The 20,087-nt window shown below is 41.6% G+C and overlaps 1 protein-coding gene across 4 annotated transcripts; it reads left to right on the top strand.

Annotated features, from left to right (window-relative positions):
• Positions 1-1,294: 1,294 nt before the first annotated feature.
• Positions 1,295-17,787, top strand: LOC127530329 (zinc finger protein OZF-like). 4 transcript variants are annotated; one of them, XM_051936961.1, is made up of 4 exons: positions 1,295-1,647; positions 2,103-2,204; positions 15,004-16,287; positions 16,568-17,787. In XM_051936961.1, the coding sequence occupies exons 2-4, from the start codon at positions 2,187-2,189 to the stop codon at positions 16,814-16,816; spliced, it is 1,551 nt and encodes a 516-aa protein (XP_051792921.1). In that variant the 5' UTR covers positions 1,295-1,647; positions 2,103-2,186; the 3' UTR covers positions 16,817-17,787. The 4 variants fall into 4 exon arrangements, with proteins under 4 accessions (XP_051792921.1, XP_051792919.1, XP_051792920.1 ...); XM_051936959.1 differs by having other exon boundaries at positions 1,295-1,690; XM_051936960.1 differs by lacking the exon at positions 1,295-1,647 and adding an exon at positions 1,703-1,771.
• The last annotated feature ends 2,300 nt before the right edge of the window (positions 17,788-20,087 follow it).

The raw sequence follows: 20,087 nt of genomic DNA, 5'->3' as shown, positions 1-20,087 counted from the left end.
AAAGACACTTTTGGGGTTTTGGAGGGAATGTTCCACATTCGTGTTAGCATGGAAAATCGACTTTTACACAGAAATGTAAGATGATTGAAAATGTTAATTTTTGCCCAGCTGGATTATTGTATTTCCAGACAATGTCTATATTTCTCTGATTCACTTACTCGTAGTCTGGCAATTATTGAAAAGCAGAGTAACAACAGTCCATTCAGCAGATAGTGTCCAGCCACTTCTGATGAGGCAGGAGTTGACTCACTATAACCATTTTAAGACATACACAAAATATATATTCAAGAATAACAACTCATTATGCTTTGATGAATGAAATAGTATGTTTTATTGACAATGGGAGAAACAATGAGGGTCTTCGTGTCTTCAGTGAGGGCTCTCGGGATACTGGCGGATAGATAGATACGATAGATATTAATAAATATATTTGTTAAATACTTACAAGTATAAGTTTATATTATAAAGGGTCTCATATAAAGGACGTAGTCTTGACAATTAAAAAGAGGTAGCGATGTAGCTAGGTAGCTTTCAAAGAACAGCTAACAAGCACATGGCAATGCCTGAAAGTCGGTCATCTGCAATATTCACAAATACAGATAAATGTCTGCACCACAAAGGGCTTCTGATATAATATAAAAGTGTTAAAATTAAAAAGAGGTAGCAACTCATCAACAATTAATCCGTCAATATATCCCTGGAGATAACTTCACAGCTAACAGCAGAGTCGAGCTAAAAAAAAGTAGCAGAAATTCGGTCGTCTACCAAGATAAAATATATATAATTACGCTGCGCAAATACAAATAAAGCTCAGCATATGCATCATAAAGAGCCTCTGATAAAATATAGGCAGTTGACAATTCAAAAGAGGTAGGCATTTCATCAACTTACCTCCACATATACTCAACGACCTGCAGTGCAAATGAACGCTGGCTATCACTGTCGAAGCCGTGCTTGGAACTAAACAAGCCTCCACAACCCGGAAGTAGACCGAAAGAAAGCGTACAACGGCACCCTATGGGAGTGTCGCAACTCTTACTATCTCTAGGCTCTGGTGCTAATTAGAGGGTTCCAGCTAAGACCAGTGAATTCATCCTGTTTGTAATGGTGGGTTTTTACGATGCCCTTTATTTATTTATTGGATCTGGAAAGGATTGCACTTTAAAAGCACTTTATGCACTTAAAATAATTTTAAAACCATGAAGTAAAAAGTATAAAATGGTTAAAAAATTTTAATAAAAATCCTCAGAGTAATTTTTAAACTGTGATTTAAAATTAACTCTTTAGAATGCAGATAAATTCATGTGTGGTATAGTATTGGGTTGAATATTGCTCATGCCATGATTTGTCGCTTCAGTTTATGTGGTGTTGAGGTTGACAAACATAAACTGAGTGGAGTAGCATTTGCCAATGTGGTGAAAATGTCCATGAGGAATGGTTGTTACTATTTGCTGAATGCAGTAATGTGAACATTGTCCTTTTGTGTTCTGTTTAAAGGTTTTTCACCTTAATCTATCAACTAAACGTATGGACTTATGGAAGTTGCCACCTCTGTATCTCATGAATTTGTGACCACTGCAAAATAAAAGAGGGAAAAGAAAGAAAGCAACTGTCTGATTGATGAGTGGAGTCCTGCTCAAACCCTGGGTAGATGAAACATCCTTTTTCAAGTGGGGAAACTGCACAAACTGTGAGAAAATCATAATGAGAATCACCTGTCATTGAAAGTGGGAGGACACTTGACACTATGGGAGAGTGCAAAGAACAGAGAGTGAGAGCTGCCTTTAAACAGAACACTGAGCAGTAAAATACATTCACTAACTTACAGCATGAACAGTTTTCTACCAGCAGTCCTGTCTTGAATCACCTGCAGTAGCATCTTTATGTTCTCTTTATTCTCTTTTTCCATGTCTGTTTTCTGTCTATGTTCCTTATTTTTAACAGTTTAAGTTCATTTGTATCAGTTTTAGTTGAAACTGAAAAGAGCTAAAAGTGAACTATTGAGTTGAAATGTGTCCTCTGTGTTGGCTGATGAACATATGGGACACTCTGACACTTGTGTATAGAGTGGTATCCTCATGAAGATGTGTTTGATGTGACAGGTGATTGGCAGGAGGAGGAGAGTCTGACGGAGGAGCAGAGGAATGTTGGCAGCCATTTAGTCTGAGCTCAACAACGGAGGAAACATGGATTCTTCACAAAAAGTGAGAAACATACCACTGTAACATTATTATCATGAATTTGTTCTTTAAAATGTGTAAAGTTGCTCCAGTTGGTTAGATGGGCCGACCAAAGCCAGGTGACGTTGGCTGGAGAGATGTAGCTCTGCAGAAGCAGCTGTACTGAGGATATAATGGTGGACTGCTAGGAAGCTGCTTGTTTTTTGTTTGAGGCTGAACTAGCTGCTGATCATACTTTCTGAAAATGTCTTACATGGTGATGAAGATAAGTAACAGAAGAAAAGTCTTGTTTTTCAAGCAAGTTGTTCAGGAAGGTAAAGAGCAGCATTTTCTTTGGTAGAGAATAATACTTTTGAGCATTGTGAGTTTACCAGCCTTTTCCTTCTCATGAAATTCAGACAGTTGAACCCAGAAGTTTACTTACACTGTATAAACGACACATAACCCTTTTTTAATTTACACGATCTGACATTAAATCTGGCAATGCTTCTCCTGTTTTATGTCGGTTAAGATGACCAAAATTATCTTTAAATGCCAGAATAATGAAAGAGATTTTTTTAATAGAATTTTTATTACTTTCTTCACAATCTTGGACTTGACTATGGACTTTAGCCATACTATGTTCCAAGGGTCACATCATAACAATACTTGTATACATTCCACCCAAGGTAACTGACTTGGTTCCATGTGATGTTTTGCATGATACTGTTGCTAGGATACAGACTCAACATCCTGAGGCGCTTGTAATAATATCAGGAGATTTCAATCATGTCAGCCTCTCCTCTCATCTGACTGGATTTACACAGTTTAACTGCCCTACCAGAGAGAATAAAACCCTAGACCTGCTGTATGCCAATGTCAAAGAAGTTACAGAGCTACTGCCTTACCACCACTGGGCAGGTCAGATCATAACTTGGTTTATCTGCAGACCTGTTACAAACCTTGTGTGCTGAGACAGTCTGCAACTAAAGTCCAAATCAGAGGATGGACTCCTCAAACTAGTGAAGCTCTAAGGGACTGCTTTGAATCAACAGACTGGAATGTGCTTCTGGAAACAGATGAGGACAGTATGAACATTGACAGACAGGTTGATTGTTTTACTGAATACATCAGCTTCTCTATAGACGCAGTCATACCTGCAAAGGCTGCCTGCTCTATGGATAACATCCTGTATTGTATCGGTACCAAAAATCAAATGTCCAGTTGAACTAAATGACTACAGACCTATTGCTCTGACCTCACACATCATGAAAACTCTGGCGCAGCTGGTTTTACGTCTACTGAGGCTTGAGGTCAAAGACAAACTCGATTCCTTGCAGTTTGCATACAAAAAACACATTGGAGTGGATGATGCCATCCTCTTCATGCTTCACCGTGCCCTGTCTCATCTGGAGGAACCTGGAGTTTATGTGAGAATCATGTTCTTTGGTTTTTCAACTCCATCCAACCCACCATCCTCAAAGACAAGCTCACAGAGATGGGAGTGGATCCTTCCTGTCTTTCATGGATCACAGATTACCTGACAGGAAGGCCAGTTTGTCAGGCTGGGGAACTGTGTTTCTGGGATGTTAATGAGTAGTACTGGGGCTCCACAAGGAACAGTCCTGGCTCCATTCCTGTTCACACTGTATACATCTGACTTCAAATACAGCACTGAGTCCTGCCACATTCAGAAATACTCTGATGACACTGCTATCGTGGCATGTATCAGAAATGGACATGAAGCTGAATACAGAGATCTGATAAGTGCCTTCAGTGACTGGAGTCACAAAAACTGCCTGCTATTCAACGCCTCAAAGACAAAGGAAATGATCATAAATTTCCGCAGATCCAAAACCCCTCTTCATCCATTGAACACTTGTGGTGTTGACATGGAGGTGGTGACATCATATAAATATTTAGGTGTCCACCTTGACAATAAATTAGACTGGTCTAAAAATGCAGACTTCATCTACAAAAAGGGCCAGAGCCGACTTTTTTGCCTGAGAAGATTTCGATCAATAGACATCTGCAGTAAGATGCTGCAGATGTTTTATCAGTCTGTGGTAGCAAGTGTCCTGTTTTATGCTGCAGTCTGCTGGGGAGGCAGTATAAAGAACAAGGATGCAAGGCATCTGAACAAACTGATTAAAAAAGCTGCTCTGTAGTTGGAATCGGATTGAACACATTGGAGGATGAGGTGGAGAGACGGACACTTAGAAAGATGGAGGCCATTCTGACAAACATGGATCATCCACTTCACATTTGCCTCAGTGAACAACAAAACATCGGTGGACGGCTCCTATCCCTGTGCTGCAGGACAAAAAGATTCAGGAAATGTTTCTTGCCATCAGCAATCGGACTGTTTAATTCAAAAGCAAAAAGATAAGACCAAACAATTGAATTTCCCTTCGGGGATTAATATAGCAGTCCCTCCAGGAATTTGCGATGTTGTGATCACGCGAAATCAACCAATCTCTGCGAATTTTGCGTGGCCTTGCAATTTTGTCCAATCACCGCAACTTTCCCGCAATTTTGGCCCGCCTCCCGTGAGTTCCACCAATCATAGCAGTCCCCAGCGCAAACCTAATGCACGTACGTCACCGAATTCACTTCCTTGTTTATGGTTTGAAAATGCAGACATGTGCAGTACTAATGTCTCTCATTTACCAACAAAAATTACTGCTGAAGACATTGATAAACAACTAATTCACTGATGTTTTTCACCAAAGTGAAGCTAAACGGTTTTACAACCGTGCAATATTGTGGTGGAATACAAAAAGAAAAAAAAATCATCGATTAATACACTTTAAAAAAACACGAAACATATTAGAACGGCTGAAATGAGCGGAAAACAGACCACATTAATCACCATGATGGAAACCGTTGCATCCAGATCCATTAGAGCACTGAAAGAATGAGGTAAATTAGTTTAATTATTCCACCAAAGAACTCGGCAGTGTTATGTGACAATCGGCGTGTGTGAATCCTTCCTCTGTTACCAACATCACTCAAAAACAGACTCAGGGATTTGAATGAAATTTTCAGGGTCGGTCAGAAATGACACAAGGACCAAATGATTAGACTTCAGCAGTGATGCGGCTTAAAGTTTGGATCCACGTATTTGTTAAGGATTCATAGCGGCACTGCGTCTGATAGCGGCACGGTAACCATGGCAACAGGTGAACGCTACCTCAGCGGCCCGCTGACGATCACATGATTGTGATCCTACAACAAATCTACCACTGTGGACGTATCGGAAATGACACAAGGAACAACTGATTAAATTGTGGGGGTGTTTCTGAGTCCCATCAATTCCAGTTGCCAGCTACATATTTAGGTCACGCGATTCGGTATGTATACATGCAGAACACACACCTGTCTTGGTGCAGGACTGCGCTCTCTGTGCTGTTCTTTTAGTTGACGTGACCAGCTGTGAGCGTGTGCTTGTGAACACGTGTGCCAGGATGTGAAATTAACTTTTTAAGCCACTGACAGATATGTCCAAATATGATTCATTCAATAGTAAATTAGCATTTTGTGCCGCAAATCTACCAACCACATCATGTTAAACCAGTATCTGGCTGCTGCTAATTTCCCACTGTGGTGTGCCAGCTTTTGTGGAAATGGGTTGGAACGTTATATAATTAATTTCGGAATAAATATTGTCAATTACAGCGTTGAAACATGTTCTACAATCTGGAAAAAATGCAGCTTTTTAGTAGTTGTCACTGTCTCCCGCAATTTCATCACAACAAATAAGCTTAAAACATTGCAACTTTTATCGCAATTTTTTTAGAAAAGCTGCCGCGAATTCAGGCATTTTCGGCCGCAACAATCATGAAAAACGCCCGCGAAATCTTGGAGGGACTGAAAACGTAATTCTATTCTATAATCAGAAGTTTGCATACACTAAGATTGCTATGCCTTCAAGATAATGATGTCCTGACTTTGAAAGCTTTTGATAGATTAAGATGTATTTTCAGGCACACCTCAAACCCACTGCTTCCTTGTGTGATGACATTAGAAAACCTAAAGAAATCAGCCAAGACATCAGGAAGACATTTGTGGGCCTCCGCAGGTGTGGTTCATCCTTGAGTGTAGGCATGTAACGATATGAAAATTTGATATCACGATAATTGTGATCAAAATTATCACGGTTATCGATATTATCACGGTATTGTGAAATATGTTCAAAATGTTTAAAAAGTACTCATAGGCACACTTAAATCAATGAACAACGTTTTTATTTAGCAAAAAAACAATCAAAATAAAGCTGCAAGCAGCGATGGACGGGTCCTCGCATCCACGCTGGTCGTGAATCCACGCACGTCCACCAGGTGGCGCTGTGACTGAGAGTGTATGTCGGCCTCTGAATCGCATCTGGACCAGAGTCCAATCATACATTTAAAATTTCAGCCAGACTGTAGCATGTTCAGAGCAGTTATAGAGCATTTCCTGTCCATCCACCAGGTGGCGCTGTAACTCAGAGTGTATTTCAAACAGTGGATGTGATGAGGGTTGGACTCTGATCACTCATGAAAAGTTTCAGGCTGATTTGATCATGTAGAGGCCAGTTATACAGCATTTACTGTCCCTCCATCAGGTGGCGCTGCGACTGAGAGTGTCTGTTGGCCTGTAGATGTGATCAGGATTGGATTGTGATCACACATGGAAAGTTTGAGGCAGATTGGAGCATGCAGAGGAGAGTTATACAGCAGTTGATGTTTCATGGCGAAGCATCAAAACGCTGATGGTCGCCATGGCCACGCCATTTGGCTTCTGGTTAAACTTTTGATAACTTTTCATCACCAAGTCCTGCTGTGTGGACTGACAAAATTTCAGGTCTCCTGGAATTATCCCCTAGGAGGTATTAACTCTCAAAAATGAGAAAAATCATCAAAAATCTCACAATTAATCCAAGATGGCCGACTTCCTGTTGGGTTTAGGACATGGCTCCAAGAGGCTTTTTTGTGCGTCCTGATGTGCTCTATAAGCCTCCCAAATTTCATGGATGTAGGTGAAACGTGCTGGGGGGCTGTTTGTTAAAAATACTGTAGGGGCGCTATAGCATGTGCAGTGCCGAGATGCATACAGTGTTGTTCCTTGGGTCAATGGTGATGTGTGTGGTAATTTTTGTGAGCATTGGAGTATTCCTAACCTGTCAGAAAGGGCTTTGTTTTTCATGGCGATATTTGGTTGCTACGGCAACAGCGTTGCATGAAATGTCACACCCTTCACAGTGTGTGATTGTCAAGAGGTGAAGACTCGACTGACCAATTTCCAGCATGATATCACCAAGTTTGGGGCCATTGTACCTGAAAATATAAGGCCTTAAACTTACTATTACCAACAGGTGGCGCTATGACTTTTTCAAAATTTATGAGTGTGGATGTGTTCAGACTGGACCTGGTATCCAGCATGTGAAGTCTGAGGCAGATAGGATGTTGTTCAGCTGAGATATGAATCGTTACATTTTCATGGCGAAACATCGAAATTGGTTTGGCCGCCACAGACACGCCCTTTGATGACAAGTCACCATTTTCACTGGGATGCATCATCAATGTGTTTAGGCTGTTGTCACTGCATTTGAAGTGAATATGATCAACCGGGTAACAATAGGGCATGAAAGTGTAAAAGATGTCTATTTCCTGAAACCACAAGGTGGCGCTATGACTGTCAATGAATATCCCTATGTGGATGACATCAGGACAGGACTGTCATCATACATGTAAAGTTTCAGGCAGATTGGAGCATGTTGAGAAGAATTAGACACCACTTCCTGTTTCATGGCGAAGGATCAGTTGTTTGAGGCTCCGCCATGGCCACACCTTTTGGCTTCTGGTTGAGTTTTTGATAACTTTTCATCAGAAAGGTCTGGTGCATGTACTGGCCAAATTTCAGTTCTCTCAGACTTATCCACTAGGAGCTATAAATTTTGACAAATGTACAGCAAATTCAAGATGGCCGACTTCCTGTTGGGTTTAGGGTGTGGCTGTGATTGACTTTTTGGTGTGTCCTGATGTGGTGCATATGCCCACCAAATATTGTAGCTGTAAATAAAACATTGTGGAAGTTGGCCTAATGACCACTGTTTCAATTTTGCAGGTGGCGCTATAGAGCCATTTTTTCACACATATGCGCAACTCCCATAAAATATCAAATTTTTCGCCAGTCCTGATGTGCACGCCAAATTTCACGCGTTTTGGTTCATGATAAGGCCGCCAAAAAGGCAAGTCATTTCCCGAGGAGCGATTAAGTTTGAAAAATTTACAGCAAATTGAAGGTGGCCGACTTCCTGTTGGGTTTAGGGCGTGGCTGTAATTGACTTTTTGGTGTGTCCAGATGTTCTGCATATGCCCACCAAATATTGTAGCTGTACATGAAACATTGTGGCAGTTGGCCTAATGACTACTTTTTCAACTTTGCAGGTGGCGCTATAGAGCCATTTTGCCATGCACATGCGCAACTCCCATAAAATATCAAATTTTTCGCCAGTCCTGATGTGCATGCCAAATTTCACGCGTTTTGGAGTATGATAAGGCCGCCAAAAAGCCAATTTACTTTACGGGAGAAAAAAAAAAAAAAAAAAAAAAAATAATAATAATAATAATAATAATAATAATAATAAACCCTAGGGTTTCAATAGGGTCCTTGGCACCGCTGGTGCCTTGGACAGTCGGTGCCCTGGCACCGCCTGTCCTTCGCACCCTCGGTGCTCGGACCCTAATAAGAACTTCAACCTTAAATAGCATATTAATAAGCTACAAAAATTAAAGAGGGGACCTTAAAAGAGCCAGGAGGTAGTCCGTTTGCTTGAAAGCAACATTTGGAATAAAGTACAACAAAAGAAGTAAGGTGCCACTGCCTCATAAACATTAACATTTAACATAAACATTTGTTGTGCAAAGTGTATGAATCTTCACATTCAGTGCTCGGAAAGTCTTACAAATATTATACAATAACACTAGTAGTAAAAAAACAGTAAAGTGGATGCAAGAACAATATAACCACATGTAAACAAATGTGTAGTGCAGATGGTGGTTAAAATAACATAAAATATGTAAACAAATCAAATGAGCCACACTGATTGTCTGTAGTCCTCACCATAAGGTGTTGCTTGCTGCTGACTTTGATCACTAGTTGAGATTGAAACGTAAAAATGTCAGCATATTTACTTTGTCTGGCTTGAGAAGTGATCTTTGAGGGGAGACGATGTGCCCGCTGGCACTGAATACCCTCTCGGATGGCACGCTGGTTGCTGGGATGCACAAAAGCTTCCTGGAAACCCTGGCAAGATGAGGCAGCTCTGATGCATGCCCCCTCCACCACACAAGTGGATCCTCCTCTGCTGAAATGGATGGCAGAGACAAGTAGTGCTTTATTTCTTCCTTCACTCTCTCTGCAGTGGTCATAAACTGACCCCTCCTCCTTCTCTGGTTCCTGCTGAGGAAATCTTTCTCAACAATCCAGCCAGGCCTTCTCCTCTGATGCTGGAGGGTTAGTGTTGTGGAGGTGCTGCTGATGCTTTGTGGTTCTTCCCTGATCTCTACAGGTGCTAGTTTCAAGGCTTCCTCGTGTACACAGCTCTCAACAGTTGCAGCCTCAGGCTCATCTAAAAAGGTGCTTTTGAAGCGGGGGTCAATGAAACACGCCATGTCCATCACTGTCTTTGCCTTCTCTGGTATCTGTTGTTAAGATCTTCTCTCATCACTCGTTTCATTTCTTTGGGTCAAAACTGAATCCCCACCTTTTTGACCAGAACATCACGGGTGATGTGGTCCAGAAGAGGTTTCAAGGCTGACAGCGTCACATGTGTCTCTGAGGCAAGTGCGTCAGTCAGTTTGCTCAGGGGCTCAAGCAGCTGGCCAGAGTTGCTCCATGACACTAATGTCTGCATCCTTGGGCATTAAATGATACGTTCCTTTTTTCAGCAGCCAATGTGGCACAGACTGGCTGCTGTTCGCTGAGGAAACGCTCAACCATCTTGTGTGTAGATCCCCATCTTGTCACCACATCATGGATGAGAGCCTTCTGTGGAACGTTGAGAGTGTTTGCTTTTCTTTCAGTGCTCTCTTTCTCTTCCAGCTCCGTGAAAAGGCTTGGACGAGATGACGGCAGGCTCTGACTGCTGTGTCCACCCTCTGGATTTTCAGAGCCTTTGAGATGGCCAGGTTTAAGTTGTGCCCAAAGCACCCAAGCCACAGATCTGTGAACTCTTCAAAAGCCTTCACCATGTTGGTTGCATTGTCTGTTGTAATGCAGCAGAGGTCTTGCTTCTTGATCCCCCACTCCTCCAGCATGTTCTTCGAAAAACTCTGTGATGTTTTGAGACGTGTGATCCTCTGGAAAGAACTGGGTTTCCAGGCAGTTGTGATGACAGCTTCCAGTCTGGGCTGAGGTAGTGTATGGTGAAGCTTATGTAGGGTTGCCCTGCCCCACTTTCACTGGTCCAGATGTCTGTGGTTGCAGCGTAGTATGTTCCCTGAGTTACACTTTTGCAACCTCAGCTTTGAGATCGTTATACATCTTTGGGATTTCAGTCTTGGGAAAAATGATTCCGTGAAGGAACTTATAGTGAGGCACAGCAACCTTCATCACGTTCAAAAATCCAGGCCTCTCAACAGTTTGAAATGGCATCATGTCTTTCGCAATAAAATACGAGATAGCTGCTGTGAGGTCTTTGGCATGTTTTGAAGTCGGTGCATAAGCAGCCTTCCTTTCAAACGCCTGAGTTATTGTTTGTGCCACTGTGACCGAAGAAGTACAAAGCTGTTGGAGGATTTGTCCTGGTTCTGTCCATTACTCGCCCTCTCTGTAAATAAGAGGAAAACAAAATTATAATGGTTATTATTAAATAATTATTATTATTCATCATCACACACACACACGCCCCCCTCTCCCTCAACCACCCACACCCACTCACACACCATGTAACGCTGTCTTCTGAACATTAACCGGCCGTTGATTCTATGTCGGACTTTCTGTCGGCAACAACGGTGCATTTAGCTTTAGCCACGGAGCTAGTATTGTGCCGGAGCAGAAACGAGACGATTCTATGTCGGACTTTGTCGGCAACAACGGTGCATTTAGCTTTAGCCACGGAGCTAGTATTGTGCCGGAGTAGAAACGAGACGATCACGCTCCGTTTTCACGGTTCCCTAAGCCCCACATGCATTCATTTAAGTTATCTTACCTTTAACTCGCTGCACAGTTGCGGGTGGTGGTCCCGTAGATGAGCCATCATGTTGGACGTGTTTCCACCCTTTGCCGATACTTTTTTGTGGCATTTTCGGCAGACTGGGCTGTTTTCTTCCACCAGTCTCCCTTGCGTGTCTTTATAAAAACCGAAGTACGCCCAGACTTCAGACTTGGTCCGTTTCGACGGTGGAAAAATCTCTCCACTGCCGGTATTGCTGCCCTCCGCCATATTTATGAGTTGTTTACTGTTCAGTGCGCATGCGCACGGGGCGCATGTGTCCGATTGGCTGCATGCTGCTGCACTTCTCACAACAGTAGTACGCCTATTCCTGAGATTTTCCGGATTGTGGCAATCAAACACGGTTTAACGGTAATTAAAATTTGAAACGGAATTACTAACCGTCAGACATTTTACCGCGGTTTATCATTTTAACCAGTAATCGTTACATCCCTACTTGAGTGCAATTTCCAGATTGCTGTGGTTTGAGGTTTATCTGTCCAAATAACTACATGCCCAGATCAACACCATGGGAATGTCAAGCCATCTTACTGCTCAAGATGGAGATTGGTTAAGGTTAGAATTGTTTTGGAGGGAAATGTGCTCATCAACCCCAGAACAAAAGCAAACGACCTTGTGAAGATGCTGGCTGAGGATGGCCTGAGTACACCATCCCAACTGTGAAGCATGGGGGTGGCAGCACCATGTTGTGGGAGTGTTTTTGCTGCAGGAGGGACTGGTGCACTTCACAAAATAGATGGCATCAAGAGAATCGAACATTATGTGGAATTATTGAAGCAACATCAGCCAGCAAATGAAAGCTTGGGCTCAAGTGGGTCTTCCAAATGACAAGGACAGCGCTGGTGCAAATCTGACACTGTCCTGGAGAAACTGTGCACTACTGACTTAGAACTGCTTTCTGCTTCACTGTGCCCTTCATATCTGCCTCAGAAATTTCCCCAAATATTTGTGAAACTTGTCTATATCCGTCCAAAGGCCAGTGAAATAAATACCTGTGGGCACAAAGGTGCTTCTGCTCTGGGTTCCTCTGACCACAACTGCATCCTCCTTATCCCTGTCTACCACTGTACCGAAGCAAGGCAAAGTGCAGAACATCAGAGTGAGAGTTTGTCACACTCTGCAGGGATGTCTGGAGGTTACTGACTGGGATGTGTTTAAGGAGTCCTCAGCTGATATTGATGAACCGACTGATGTTGTGAGCAGCTGGGTCACAGACTGTGAAACCAGTGTTATTCCTGATAAAACTGTTAAACTATATCCAAACACTAAGCCATGGCTTTCTAAGAAGCTTAAAGACCTACTGTACATAAAGAAAACAGTCTTCAGAGAAGGAAATACACTAAATCTGTATAACTGACAGAAGGAAATAAAGTAGGAGATCAGGACCCACAAAAGACAATACAAAGACAAACTTGAGTCTCAGCTCAAAATGAACAACCTCAGTTCAGTCTGGGACGGCATGAATCTGATCACTGGAACTAATTAATGTGTCAATGAGAGAGTTCAGCTCAGCGGTTATAATTCTGATTTAGAGCTGGCTCAAAGTCTAAACAGTTTTTATATCAGGTTTGACTCCCATGATTTTAGGGCTAAACATGCTGAGACTAAAAACTGTCTCATGTCAGCGTCTCCACAGAATCCCTTTCTTTTATCCGGGTTGGAAATAAATCTATGTTAAAAATGTAATCTGGTGTCTCAAACAGTGCAGACCAAAGAAAAGTCCTCTACCTGATTACATCGGTGGCCGTTTATTGAAAACTTTTACGACGTCTGACCAAATGACCAAGATTGCTGCCGATGTCCCTGTCTCTTATGTTTTGTTTCATTTTTCTTTAAATGGCTTTTATTTTGCTTTTAATTGTTTTACTGTGGTTTTTTTACGTTTGTAAAACATTTCCTTTAATCGTTGCTGTTCCTTTAACTGTTTTCAGGGATGACAATTGTCTGTGGATCCGCGGATTTCCGCCGATTTAATGTCAAATTTGAACATTTCTGTGAATCCTCTAAATCTGTTGAGAAAATTTTAGGGGGGTTAGGTACTTTATTGTCGCTGATGTTAACGTTGTTAACATCTCGCGGGAGTGAGGCGTGAGTTTCGTTAAACGAAACTTGCGCCTCACTACGAAACTCACGCCTCACTCCTGCGAGATTTTCCCTGAAGCTATCGTTCGATTGTAAACGGCCCAGCAGTTGGACAGCTTCAAGCTTGGACCAATCAAATTGCTCGTAGCATTCTTTGTCACAAATTCATGGTGGCGTGTTCGACTCGGATGTTTGGAGATTTGGTATCGTGCTCAGCGGAATGATGAGATTTTTATCGAAGGATCAGGAGTCATCAGTCACAGAAATTGACAAAAGTGTCAAAAATAAGTTCCGATGGGAATGGCTGGAGAGAAAAGTCACTGTGAAGGTGAAAATTGGCTCAAAGATGGACGAGGTAACGGAAACACTTGGACAATTTCTGAAGAAACCAGACGTGGCCAGAAAAGCTTTTTGTGTGTATTGTAACGATTTGATTAACTACGGATCGCGTGGATGCGTAGCACTGTCAGACAGTTACACCAGCAGCATGAACAGCTACTTCAAGTGCCAAGGCAAAAGATACATTGAAAGAGAAGGAAATGGCTGCCAGAAAAGCCCACCAGCAGGAGTTGAAAAGGAAGGCTGTCCAGAGACTTACACAGCTTGCTGCAAAGAGAAGAAAATTGGCAAAATAAGAGTGTTGCAGTGAACTGACTTGGATATATTGTACATAGTAGAATAGAACTCTGATAGATTTGTGAAATATTTTGGACTGAAGATAGTGAGAAAAGATTGAAGAACATGTAAGTTAACTTTTCATTAAATTTGCTGACTGAAACAAGTCTAGTGTTATGTTTTTGACCATTTTTATCAGTCTAAATGACTTCTATTTCACTATAAATCTCTCAGCTTCAGCCCCCCCGCCCCGCCCCCTCCACCCCGCCCCGTCAATAATTTTCAGTTGAAATCCGAATTTCCTGTTGACATCCCTGTGTTTCACTGTTTTGTTGCTTTTGTTGTTTGATGGTGAACGTTTGTGTAACTGCTGCGCAACAAATTTCCCGGGTCGTTAGCGTCAAATCCAGAATTCAGTGGCAGAATTACAGATCTTTTCTGGACTGGTATCAACATCTGATCCCCTAGGAGAAACTAGAAAGTGTTGGTGGTCTGAATTGAACCTGCTGCCATTAAGACCTAAATCTGGACGTTGATGTTGTATGCTTTTCATATTGTACATTTCTCCAGTAATGTAACTTAACGGAAAGTCTGGGGATGAAGAGATCCTGGTGGTACAATCCCATCAGTCGTGAGCTCTGCTTTGTTTTTCACGGTGATCGACAGATTTTACTACTCAATATTCTAAAACTACCGTGCAGAAAGCTGAAAACTATCGGCCTGTGAAAATAGTTTTGTTGACATTGTGAGTGTGCTGTTGACTCATTTCTAGGTTTCTAATGACAAAGCTGCTAGCATGTCTGCAGATTCTTGATCTTGTTTCAGCCTCATGTCCAACTACATGGAATTGAGACTTTTCGGTTAAATTTTTTTTCATGATTGCTCTTCCATCACTGCCTCTGTTTTTATCTTTGTCTTTTGTTACAGAAATGTAAACACAGCAATGGAGTGAGATGTGGGACCTCTGAGGAGGATAAGGATGGTTCAGCAACAACGGCAAAAAGAGATGAATCACTGAGTTGTGAGCAATGTGGCAAGACTTTTATCACAGCAACAAAGCTAAGAATTCACAAACGTATTCACACTGTGGACAAACCATTCAGCTGTGATCAGTGTGGAAAGACTTTTACTAAGAAGAGTCAGTTAAAAAGCCATCAACTCATTCACAGTGGAGTTAAACCATTCAGCTGTGCTCAGTGTGGAAAGGCTTTTACTCACAAGAGTCAGTTAAAAAGACATCAACTCATTCACAGTGGAGTTAAACCATTCAGCTGTGCTCAGTGTGGAAAGGCTTTTACTCACAAGAGTCAGTTAAAAAGACATCAACTCATTCACAGTGGAGTTAAACCATTCAGCTGCGATCAGTGTGGAAAGGCTTTTACTCACAAGAGTCAGTTAAAAAGCCATCAACTCATTCACAGTGGAGTTAAACCATTCAGCTGTGCTCAGTGTGGAAAGGCTTTTACTCAGAAGAGTCAGTTAAAAAGCCATCAACTTATTCACAGTGGAGTTAAACCATTCAGCTGTGATCAGTGTGGTAAGGCTTTTACTGACAAGAGTCATCTAGCAAATCATCAACTCATGCACAGTGGAGTGAAATTGTTCAGCTGTGATCAGTGTGGAAAGGCTTTTACTCACAAGAGTACGTTAAGACGTCATCAACTCATGCACAGTGGAGTTAAACCGTTCGGCTGTGATCAGTGTGGAAAGGCTTTTACTCAGAAGGGTCACTTAAAAAGCCATCAACTCATGCACAGTGGAGTTAAACCATTCAACTGTGATCAGTGTGTGAAAACCTTTACTCAACATGAACAGTTGTTGATCCATCAATGCCCCCATTCTGGTAGAAAGCGGTACCACTGTGACTCCTGTGAAAAAACTTTCAACTCCCAACAGAGCTTAAAATATCACCAACGCATCCACACTGGACATGATGTGTACGTATGTGATCACTGTGGTGAACCATTTGTACAGTACTCACAGTTAAAAGCTCATGAAGTGACCCACACTGGGGTTAAACCATACCCTTGTGATCAGTGTGGGAAACGCTACAGCTACATTGCAAACCTCAAAGTTCACCAACGTGTCCACACTGGGGAGAGACCATACAGATGTGATGAGTGTAAGAAGACTTTTACATCTTTGGGTTCCCTGAAACAACACCAGCAGATCCACACCAGAAAGAAAGCATTCAATCAGTGTCACAGTGAGGTATGTAAAGACTGGTCTCAGTCACAGTGTACACACAATTGTGTATTGGATAATTTTGGATATTGCTGCAAAATTGTTTCAAAACAGTTTTGAACAACTGTGGTCAGTTGAATTCTGTTAACACATTATCAGCTATCGTTCAGTCTAACCTGTATTGGTTTTGACACAGAAATCTGGTCCAGGTTAATCTGGGAATGTAGGTTAGATTAGGAATTGTGACGTAATCAGACAACTGAATGTTAAATTCCAACAGTGACGTTCTCTTTGTTTGTTTTCCAAGCAGAACGGAACAGATGGACAAAAGTCTCAGACTTGTCAGCACTCTGCCAATGGTGAACAGTGCTGCTTTGACCAGTCTGGACAAACGTCCAACCAACAAGGAACCCGACAACGACACCAGCGTATGCACACTGGACACAGACTGAACCCCTGCCAAGAAGATTTCTCCATGCAGGGTTCAGTAAAAGTTCATGAAGTCCTCCACAAACTTAAAGTCCTTGAGATCCGGCTTCACAGAATTCAGGTCTAATTTCTTATTTAGTGTCTTCGTTGCAAAATCCATTAAGAGGAAAGCTGTCTTTAACAGACGTGACTGGTAAATTAATTAAACCATTCAAAGTGGTTACTCAGTTAAATGAATTATCAGTGGTAGAGGGATAGACGTCTGGATGGAGGCAGTGAGCAGCAGGGCGAATTTCCTCAATTACCACCTTAATGGTTCCTGAGATCCCTCTGGGCTGCAGGAACCCGTTAGATGCAGAGCTGGTTCAGTGATTCTCTGATGATTAAGCATAATTAATTGAGGAGATTACTGGCCTCAGGATTCCTGTCTGTCCGTCTGTAAATATAAAAACATGAAGTGTTCTATGAAAAGTCCAATCTTTGAAAGCTGACATGTAGTTCAGAATCATTTCTTTGTAAGTTAGCTGCATCCAGTCATTACCATGACACTGGCAGTGATTCTCTGATGATTAATCATTATTAATTTAGGAGATTACTGGCCTTAGGATTCCTATCTATCTGTCTGTCTGTCTGTCTGTCTCCAAACTTTCTCAGCTACAACATCTGCACCTCTGCTTCTGTGTGAAGTAGTCATTACAGGAGAGAAAGTGTAGAAAATCTGACAGATTTTGTCAAGTGGTCCAGAAAAATCTGACTACCCCTACAACTTCTCTCCTGTAATGATAGTAATAAGTAATACATAGTTGATACTTCACACAGCAGTAGCAGAGGTGCAGATGTTGTAGCTGAGAAAGTTTGGAGGTTGCCACTTCTTGCATTCCAAAAATAGTAGGGGAGTCAGATTTTGTCAAGTGGCCCAGAAAAATCTGACTCCAGATTTTATTTCATATCATACAATCTGCACTTTTAACTCAACCTGCATATTTCTGTTAAAGTCCTAGTTTTGAAATGGTCTCTCTGTTCTTAATCTGCCATACTGTGATCATTTAGCCCCTTATTTTATTATTCTGTTCTTACAGACTGTAATTTACGAGTTTTTTTTTTTAAACTTGTGATTTGGTGTTTTAGCCGTTGTAGCAAATAATTTCCCAGGTGTGTGATAAATAAAGAATTTCAATTCTATTATATTGTTAACTGGCCCTATAAAAATAACAACAATAACAAATTACTTTATACTAAAACTAGAACTATACTTATATTAAAGACTTTATACATAAATACCAGACATATTTTGATGCCATATCTTGCATTCTTAGGGGAGTCTGATTTTAAGTAAGGAGATATAAAGTTTTCTCAGTGAACAATTATTTGAATGACACGTGTAGAACACTGATGGAATGTGAACAATATTTGGCGACTACACCCTGTCCTGTCCTGATGTCCTCATAGGAGTGAAGCTGAGAGTAGCGTAGGATCTCCCCAATGCCATTTAGGGTGAGCACATACGGATGAGAAGAGGAGGAGAAACATGTCACCTAATCATATTTAACAGGAAAACATGTCTGCAGGTCGGTACTTAGTCACATTTAACCCAAAAACAACAGCAAAAGCAGTAAACGTACAACAGAAAAACCCGTCAAGTGGCCACAGAGTGAAAAGTAAGTCGCACGCGTTCACGCGAAGGGGGAGTCAGATTTTTCAGGGGAGTGTGAAAATTGCACAACACCTGGATTCGTCCGAATCCTTTTTTCTGATTGGCTGAGACGAGACACGTGACAGTGTGCATCTATTAATGATCGGAAGCATTCAGGTCGTTCCGGTTATACTCGGTAGCGCTCTTCAGTAAAGGAGACGCAGTTTGTTATTTTCTTTGATTATCGCTCGGCAAATTACAAAAAAGTTGCAAGTTAACCCTTTTTTCACATTTATTAGGCAAAATTAGCTTCGCCACCGTGGCTAAACATGCTAAAATGGCTTTGCCATCCTGAGGAAGACTTCGCGAAGTGGCAAATGGCTAGCACAAGCACAGAGACACCCTGAAAATTTGACACAATCTTAAATATGATTATGAAAGGTTGTTGCTCGAGGTACGTACCCGTAGCCTGTAGACTGCGGATACGGCACTTGCCATTTGCCAATCAGATACGTGAGATCTGGTCACGTGACTCCCGGTAGACGCTAGCGGTATGGACCCGTAGCATCGGTACTACAGGTACGGACCCTAAACCTGGCCCGAACACTAACCTTAACCGTTTACGCTTCAGTGCGTTGTAGGTGTACCGCCGGTGGTACACCTACTAATTTGCATAGGAATTTCAAGAATGTCCGACGGCTGCAAACCCGATTACACAAATACTATACGCCGATGGAAAGCTTAGATTCTCATGAATCCGCTGGTATAAACCACTTTCAGATGTGATTACCACTGCGGGTCAGAAAAACACATTTGTCCAACAAAAACAAATATTCATCCATCCATTCTCTATACACGGCTTCAACGCACACAGCGCGACTCACATTTCCGGGTTCATTATTACACACAGAAAAAAAGATTCCACAAAAAACGGCCATAATCCAACCTTTTACATCCATACAACACAAGCCAGTAAATGATTTTGTCCAAAACATGTCCTGAAGTCGGTATAAAATCCACGAATCGGTCGTTTCAAGGAAATGCACCTCGCGATGTGCGTCCAATATTCCCTGTATTTTTCGTCATTTTTTTAATTTAAAAATAGAATATTAGCGATTTTTTTTGTACTGAAAACGGCTGGAATTGACTGAAGCTTAAAGGGTTAACCTTTGCTTACCTTTCAACAGTTTGCAGTGGTTTGCAGCTTCTTGACTTGCGAGACTCGCGTACCGGTCCGTATCTGTCTGGCAAATGGAAAGTGTCGTACCCGTAGCCTGTGGGCTACGGGTACGGGTCCGTATCTGTAGACACTACCATTATGAAATATTTGTTGAAAAGTCTTTTTCGTGTGTTTCTAAGGGTGTGGCTGCAAATGATACAAATGATATTTTTTTGATTTGTTGTTTACAAGAAATATTTTATGGAACCAGTCAATTTTCAGTTTTAATGTCTTTTTTTAGGATGTGTTTAGTTTTATGATTGTACTAAAATAAATGACTCTTGAAGACCTCGAAGTGATTCTTAGTGCATTATTTCACAAATGTATTGGATGTCCAAAAACGTTTCTCCACTGCTGTATTTAACAGCAATCTGATCTGCTGATGTTAGTAAGACAAGTGAAGGTTTCAGGCTTTTATCTAGAATTGTTCTTGAGATATTCATCTTCAAACAGCCTCAAATTTCAGTGTGACAAAATAAAAACGAGTGAAACTGGGTCTGCAGTCCACTGAAAACCTCTAAGAAAGTGTCTGACTTACTGAGCTAA

The sequence above is a fragment of the Acanthochromis polyacanthus genome, chromosome 16 (assembly GCF_021347895.1).
Source record: "Acanthochromis polyacanthus isolate Apoly-LR-REF ecotype Palm Island chromosome 16, KAUST_Apoly_ChrSc, whole genome shotgun sequence".
Taxonomy (NCBI): Eukaryota; Metazoa; Chordata; class Actinopteri; family Pomacentridae; genus Acanthochromis; species Acanthochromis polyacanthus.
This window is presented reverse-complemented; position numbering and strand designations above follow the sequence as displayed.